The 8,572-nt window shown below is 30.7% G+C and overlaps 1 protein-coding gene across 2 annotated transcripts in view; it reads right to left on the reverse strand.

Moving 5' to 3' along the window:
- The window catches only part of LOC106474801 (BRISC and BRCA1-A complex member 1-like), a 27,198-nt gene extending 19,848 nt beyond the window's left edge, over positions 1 to 7,350 (reverse strand). The window contains exons 1-3 of one of the 2 annotated variants that reach the window (XM_022403106.1): positions 7,239 to 7,350; positions 5,172 to 5,297; positions 2,313 to 2,467 (exon numbers count right to left, since the gene is read on the reverse strand). In XM_022403106.1, coding sequence (XP_022258814.1) covers positions 2,313 to 2,467; positions 5,172 to 5,297; positions 7,239 to 7,296 — 339 coding nt within the window. In that variant the 5' untranslated portion in view covers positions 7,297 to 7,350. Of the gene's footprint in view, positions 1 to 2,312; positions 2,468 to 5,171; positions 5,298 to 7,217 lie in introns of both variants that reach the window. The other variant, XM_013935490.2, reaches the window with a different exon arrangement.
- Positions 7,351 to 8,572: the final 1,222 nt, after the last annotated feature.

Here is an 8,572-nt window from a genome sequence, read left to right on the forward strand (position 1 = left end):
AGTATGGACAAATTCAAGATTGCCTGGAGGTTATAAGGTTGGTCAAAAAGGCTGAGCCCACACATATATACATATATATATATATATATATAGTTAATTCAAGAATAAACCTAGTTCACAAGAACAACAGATTTGTAGATCTAATATGCAGAAGAACAGGTAAAATGAAAGAGGCAAGACAGGATGTTTGTCAGAATTTAAAATTATATACATATATATATAACTTTCCTTTTTGCCAACTGTCAAATAGAAAAGCTTTTAGCTATATTTCTTAACAGTATATAAATATATACTATGTTGTTCTTGGGTTTAGAATTCTTCTACAGTAGGTGTCTGTGACTTGTTAGCTATAAATTCAACAATGAATAAACATCACGCACTTCACTTGTTTTCAAAGTAATACATATATTCGGAACAAGTTAATGTATACACAATAAATTCCTCAACACTATAAATATTATTACATATCATAAATACTATATATGTAGTTCTCTCCTTCTTGTCAAATATTCACTTAGGCTTATTCAATTACTTTAGAATTTCAGTTGACAAGCCAAACTATATTCTCTATTTCTATCGCACTAGTATTCTCTGTGATTCACTTACAATTGTGGCACGAGTTACCGTAATCGTTTGGTATTCTTTCTCTTGAAAATCCTCTGTTCCTTTTGTCAAAGCGCACTCAGGCTGATTCTGATTTTACAGAATAAAATTATTTTTCTTATCTTATTTTCTACTGTTAGTTTCAACATATTAAATGTTAGGCCTATCACTTCTACAGTAGTTAACTTCACACCAACTTTATTCTCTTTTGCTATTATCTGTCTGCTTCTGTTTGTCTGCTGCTTCTCGCTCGTCTCACACTATTTATATCTTTATTACCTAATCATCTGTCCATCTTCTATATTCTCGACGTCAATATATTGCACGTGACATTCGATATTCCTAACATCAATGAATTATTAACAAAACTTCCTACAATCATCTGCTTTAACTCTTATTATAACAAAAACTAAACAAAAATAAATTAGTCACTAATATCTAAATAAAATTCTTTTATATCATGACAAGGTTGAAATCAAAACAAAACAATTTGTTTCAGCAAAGTTTTTGGTTACTGACCATCAGGTAGTAGTATATCTATTCCAAATAAAATTAGTTAAATGTAAAAACATGAAGAGAGTTAAACCATGTTTAAATGAAAAAGTAAATACAATAAAGCAGCGCCCACAATCAGTACGGAGAAATACAGTGACACAAAGACAAGACTTCCACAGCAAATCTTGGCTCTCTCGAAATGGATAAATAGTAACACAAAGATAGGGCATCCATAGCAAGCCTTGGCTCTCTCGGAATGAATATATCGTGACACAAGATAGAACATCTACAGCAAAGCTTGGCTTTCTCAGTAGGAGAAAATACAGTGACACAAAGACAGGACATCTACAGCAAACCTTAGCTTTCTCAGCAGGAGAAAATGCAGTGACACAAAGATAGAACTTCCACGGTAAGCCTTTACTCTGAGAGAAACAATCTGTTTTCTTCAGAAGTTTTATTTGAAAGTGTCTGTAGCTGACCAATCAGAAAAAAAGGGCACCTGAAAATCACAAAGTATCCAGAAACACAAGGTCAATCAGAATACAATTCAAATATCCCACAAAACAGTAAATACTTATCTTGACCAATAAAGTTACAAAAGGTAACACCTCAGGCTAAACGTAACATAATTCAACTGTATTTAGAATCTTTATATATATATAAATCTCTGTGTCTGTCTGTTTGTTTGTTATCTAACTACTCCTAGGTCGCTGGGCCAATCTCAAACAAACTTTGTGGGATGATGGTTTGGAATAAACGGCATGTTAATGAGGGGTTTACAATCCCCCCATCTCTCATTATTGCTTTTATTGAGCATTTATTATCTTTGACTAAGTTAACTACATTTACAGATAGCACCATGTCCTTACACCAAAAAAAGAAAAAAAAACTTTATTAAATTTTCTATAACACAACATAAACACAGTGATAGGGGAGGCCACACAAACATCTTATATATCTCAGACAGTGAGCTAGCATGATCTATGAAGTAATGCAATGAAAAAAAAATGGCCACTATTGCAATAACACATACTCAGCTCAAATTTCAGCTCCAACAGCCACAACAAGGCTGATGTGAAGAGCCCCCACATTTTTTTAGTTCATGAGATGGACAAAGGATGGGTACCTCAGCTTATAAGATATAAAACAAAATCTCTGGATTTTGTAAAGTTCAAAATCAAGAAATAAATTTTACAGATCAAATGCCAACTTACAATTTTTTCAGGGCAATTAACTTTTGGAGTTGCCTGAATTTCCTCATCTAGGCTTCTAGGTTTATACTGAGGGGCTGATAGTGAATGTCTTCTGTTCAGATCTTGAAATTCTGAGCCATTATCGGGACACACTGGTTTCTCTTCATCTGCTGGTGCTAAATAAATTAATAAATTGTGAAAGGATGTTGTAAAGACTTTAGCCTCTACAAAATAATGATTAAGAAAATCATTAAACCATGATAAAGCTGTAAAAAGAACTTTTAGGTATCAAAAATTTAACTATAATTGGTTTTATACAAGCACAAACTACTTCCATGACCCACTATTCTACAGTACATCAGCATTTCGTGAACTTCACGCAGCTCTTCAGTGATTGAAGAGTGTTTCATTGAATGCCAATTTCTGGATAGACAATACTTATTTTACTTCTTTTTATTTACTTACTTATAAATATGTTACATGGCAAAGGACAAACCACATCAAACACTCAACTAAATGCAAGTCATCAAAAAGAGTTCTACTGCTTACTAATATTTTTTAAAGTTGTATTTTCTTGCCAAGAAATTTGCTTGCTTCTTGCATCTTAAAAAGTTGATCATCTCTGGTTTAGATGATGGAGAAAAAGGATATTTCTTGAAGCAATTGAAACAAACCCTGTTTATGTTTAAAAAGTGAATGTTTTTAATATTGAATATACAAAGTCACATGTGAATTATCCTGAATTGCAGGCTCATTAAATACGTTAAATCATTTAAAACATAAAATTTAGATTATTCAAGTGACAACTCATTAACCTCTTCTAGAATTTTAAATAAGATTTCAACATAAAACAGATGGTTACAACACAAACCTGATCTTTTTTGTGTTAAATATGTGACCCTGACAAATATCTTTCAAAAATTTAAAAAACACTTTCATCCGTACAGAAACAAACAGCTGTAATCTCAATAGTTTCAATTCATGAAATGTTTAGTTCCTTTATCATGAGGTGGATAAAGAGGCTATTGCACAATATACCAATTATGATAATAATTTCACGTATAAGCTCTGTAAAACAAAATTACAGATGTAACAAAAAAAATGTGAACAAAATAAAATTGACAAAGTTACAAGTAGTACTATAATTGTACAAAAATTGTAACATTATAAAATGTAATAATTATATTTAAAACCACTAGACAAATTAAATTTCCTTTTCTGCACTTCATTGCTAATGGAGGATGAAACAGCTAGTAAACACCAAGTACCATGTATTGTAAATGCAAGAACAACATGCACTTTTCAGAGAATCTATTTTTTCTTCAGATTAACAAAATTCTTTACATGGTTAATGATTAATTACATTTAAAAATTTGTTTGAATTGTAAATATAATTAGTTTAAAATTCCACTAAAATAATACCAATAAAGCTTAAATCTACAACTGTATGGTGTCAGTTCTCATATATAATTTTATTAGTTTTAAATATGAAAAAGGTTATAGCATATCCTAGAGTTATTCTGATGTTACTCAGGTGTCCATTTCTAACATTTGTGAATGAACTATAAAAAAGTAAATTAGATTAATGCAATCAACTCTAAATTAGAACCCACTCATGTTTTCTCCATACTAACAAGCTTTAGATTTAATTAGACTCATACAAAGTATCACTGATAAGAAAAATAACTATGAAAATTTTTGACACACATATTTACTTCAATTCTTTGAATGTTCTGGGTTCAAAACTATTAAAAATATCATTTATTATACTTCAAAATTTAAAAAAATTATATCAGTAAACTAAAATGCATTATTTCCTATGTACTGCTGGATGATAGTAAGAAAAGTTTACCAATGTTTAGCAGCTAATTGGGTAGAAAACCAATTTCAGAAACAACTGGTCTGGGAGAGCTGTATGTTTTACACATTTCTGTCAATGTATATAGACTCAGTAGGTTAAAATAAGTTGACATTAACATATTGTTCTTATTACCAGAGAGTTTATTACAGGAACTTATAAAACCTCCATGTGCAGTAGTCCTCATGAGCATTAGCATATGATCATAGGCTCATTCTTGAAGAGGCAAACTAAATGCACAGGAAATGGGGGGAGGAAGGGTGGAAAGTGGTGCAGAGAGGTAAGTAACTGTAGCATGTACAACATTCACAGGATCTTTCTGAATCAAAGAATAAGATCCATCTTTAGAAAAAATTAAAACCACCATCACATTTTTTCATATACAAAACAACAATTCAACCTCCTTTTTCAGCTCTGGTAATAATAACACATAGATCATTTAAACAATTCCTTGCATTTCTATAAAAGTTATTCTAATATAAGAATCAAATTAACACACCTAAATACTAATCTCTAGTATTTCTATAACACTTGTTAAAATTATAATGAGCTTACTTTCAATTTTATGTATAAGAATTTGTTTAAGGAAAATACTAAAACCAATACCTAAATTTAAAACTTTTTGATAATTATCTAATTTTATTTTAGAAATATTTACCACTTTATCATCTACTGTGAACTGATCATATATGAAACTGTGTGACATTATGTTTCTAAAATTTATTATTGCTTTTATTATTCACAGGTTGTAACCTAACTAACTTATTATTAGGGATCTATTCTAAGTTTACTTGACTAATTAGTACCTGTTTTTAGTACCTTTTTTTTTGCTCATTATTATTACAACATTCAAACAATGCACATAAACATCCTTGTCGGTTAATGAAGTAAGTAGAAAAATATTTAAACATTGTTATGTTCTTGATATGCATCAATAAAACTGTTAAGATATTAATACATACATATATATTATACTGATTTAGTGTTACTTTTTTTTCTAAAAAAATTTATTTACCACCTACCAGTATTTTCATCTACATGACAGCACTGTTCAACGATTTTTTGTGTTTCTTCCTCTACATTATCTGTGGCTTCTGACACTTCTGCAGGTGTATGCAAGCTTTCTGGGGTGTCTAATCTTTCATTTACTGAGTTTCAAAATAATTGAAGATGATGATGATTAGGATGTAACAGATATCATCACTGATGTCAAAAATAAACAAATCAATAAATTAAAGATCAGTTTTATCCATAAGTGTGCACTGTACAGTTAAAATAAAAGTGAATCCTCATTAGCCACAGCACTTGAAATTCTTTTAGGCAGGATTAGAGTAAATTAATCTATGAGATCTTTGTTTCCCTTTTCATTAGCTATATTTTTGTACACCAGCAATATCAAGCATGGGGCACGTGTATACCTGATTCAATTTTATTACTCATCAGGATCTCTTTGAGCCTACCCTCAAACTGAAATTCTTTTAGTCAGGATTAGAATAAATTAACATATGAGACCATGGGCATGGTCAGGTATATCAATTGAAAGAGTTTGACCTCCTGAGTTGAAAACTGTAATTAGACCTCAAATCGGTCAAGAGATGATGGAGCTATGAGCTAAAAGTTTGTCTTGAAAAACAAAAAAAAAACTCAAGAGCCATTCTATGAGCCACTCATCCGTGACTAAAAAAAAAAAACTTAAAAGCTAGTTAATTTAAAAGAGTTCTAATCTCACAAAAAAAACAAATTTAACAACTTGAAACTTATTTCAGTCTTTCAATTTTAAACTCAAAAGCAAGCAGCTGAAGATTTTTTTCTTTTCTCAGCTCACTTTCTAAGTCTTTAGTTTGGGAATTACAAGAGACATTCAACCCCATAATGGTAAAGATGCAAACCTCACAATGCTGCTTTTTTAATAAGTTATAAGAAGTTCAACATTTACAGTCTTTATTAAAACATCAAATATTTTTTCATTCTCACTAAAGTACATATCTGCTATCATTCATTTGCATTACTTTAGTACACAAAATCTACTATTACTCAAAACACCAAGGAAACCAATTTTATAGCCTAAATTAAATACAAAAATACTGCATGTAAATATATAACATATCAAGATTGGGTTTAAGCTTCTACTAATCTAGAGTTTTAACTAAATAAAACAAAATATTCAAATTTGAATATTGTTGTTAATCTGTCTTTTCACTTTTATTACACTTAAAAAAAGTCATTCTATTTTTTTTAGGTCTAAAAGTTTTTACTTTTGTTCTCTGAGCAGTATTTTATTCATTCATTTCTATCTTAGATAAATTGGCTCATTTTAAGTTTTTCTATGTTTTGTCCCCACGAAACACCACTGTCGGTACTTAGATTAAGTTGTTTTAGTCAAATATTTAACACAAGACGTAAACTAGTTAAAATACTACAAAATTTGAAAATACACAAGTTTTATGTTGTTCATAATATGAAAAACAACAAATTAACATATGTATTAAAATATATATTAGTAAAAGTAATTATTATTATTTATAATCAATAAATCTCATAAACATTCAAGTTCTAAAAATAACTGATTTATGAACAAAAAAAAAAGACTGAAATTGAAACTATTTTTTACACATCTGTTTGCCCAATTTTCTGATGCTATTATTGAATGTGGTTTCATTCTTATTTAGAGTAGAATAAAAAAATAAGCATAGACTATCTCAAAATTGTCAGCATATTAAACTTTAAAGTATCATAATATTAATAATAATAGAGAGGCAAACGACTTATAAGCATAAGGAAGAGTTTTATTAATAGTGAAACATACATGTTTCTACAAACAATTGGTCTGTCTTCTTCAGGTATGATCTGTAATGTGCTATTATTATATTAGTATAACGTGCTTCCTTACTCAACTTTCAAGTATCATTCATTCATTCATCGTAAAATTTAGAAATAGAATGACGTTTTGCATCTCAATTTTTGAAACTTCGTGTAACTGACACAATTTACTATATGTCTACTTCAACTGCACAATAAACTATAAGATATTATCACAAAATATAAGATATTTATCACAAACTTAGTACTTGAATTTGACAATTGTCTACCCTGTTTTTCTGTCGTTTGTAATTCAGTTCCACCGCTGCTCTCACTCGTCGACGCCATTATTATTTACACTTATTATTTAAAATCCAACAAACAATTCTGTTATACTTTCGTTTTCGTACTCAAAACATATTTATTGCAAGAAATAAAGTTTATTTAGAAAATAACCGAACATCATATGTCTAATCAAACATTTAAAGTAAATAAAAATAATAATCAAAATAAATACAAAAACATTTTAAAACTAAAAAATACTGAGACTTAGTTAATTTATTATATTTTAATATGTTTGTGTTCTACCAATCACGAATACTGACACACGATTTTTATATATATATATAACTTTTTCACTAATAATAAAAAACCAGCATTGGCATTAAGTTATAGATGATGGCCAGGTAGTTAGAGTGCTCAGCTCGCAATCTGCGGGTTCGAATCCTCGTCCCACCAAACATGTTCGCCCTTTCAGCCGTGGGGACGTTACAATGTGACGCTCAATCCCACTAGTCATTGGTAAAAGAGTAGCCCAAGAGTTAGCAGTGAGTGGTGATGACTAGCTGCCTTTCCTATAGTCTTACACTGCTAAATTAGGGACGGCTAGCGCAGATAGCCCTTGTGTACCTTTGCGTGAAATTCAAAAACAAACAAACAAACAAGTTATAGCTGCCACTATTTCAATTATTGCATTTTGTCAAATATTCTATCAGGCACTGCCAGGTGTGGTTTATACTTAAACTCGCTAGAGTACTGGGCTTCTAATTGGTAAGTCTAACTTTTGACGAACCCAAGTGGCTAAGGGGTAAGTCTGAAAGCTTATAATGCTAAAAACCGGTGTTACAATAGCGAAAGTCACGTGACGCTGGGAGCATGCGCGCTGAAGTTCCTCGGAAATAATTTCTACCGGAAATTAACAAACAAGCAGATACACAACAAATTGGTGTCAGAGATTGGGACGGAAAAGAACAAAAAAGAAGAAACTGGAAACGAGAAGTGGCAAATCAAACTTCAGCTTAGCAGATTTGATGGTAGTAATACAAGAACAGCAAAAGAAACAAGAACAACGAAAAAATAAACAAAAAAAGAAGAGAGATTACAGCAGTTGTTGGAGGAAAAAGAAAAGAAACAAGAAGAGAGACTACAGCAGTGGTTGGAGGAGAAATAAAATGAGCAAGAAGAGAAACTACAGCAGTGGCAAGAAAACCAGCACCGGTACAAATGGAGAATATTAGTAAATTTCAAAGTGAATTAAATACATTAAAGGGCAATTTACTGTCTTTTACAAAGGGAGGACATATTAGCCATGGACCTAATCAGCTCCAGACAACAGGAAGCCCAT

Source organism: Limulus polyphemus, unplaced genomic scaffold (assembly GCF_000517525.1).
Source record: "Limulus polyphemus unplaced genomic scaffold, Limulus_polyphemus-2.1.2 Scaffold7700, whole genome shotgun sequence".
Taxonomy (NCBI): domain Eukaryota; kingdom Metazoa; phylum Arthropoda; class Merostomata; order Xiphosura; family Limulidae; genus Limulus; species Limulus polyphemus.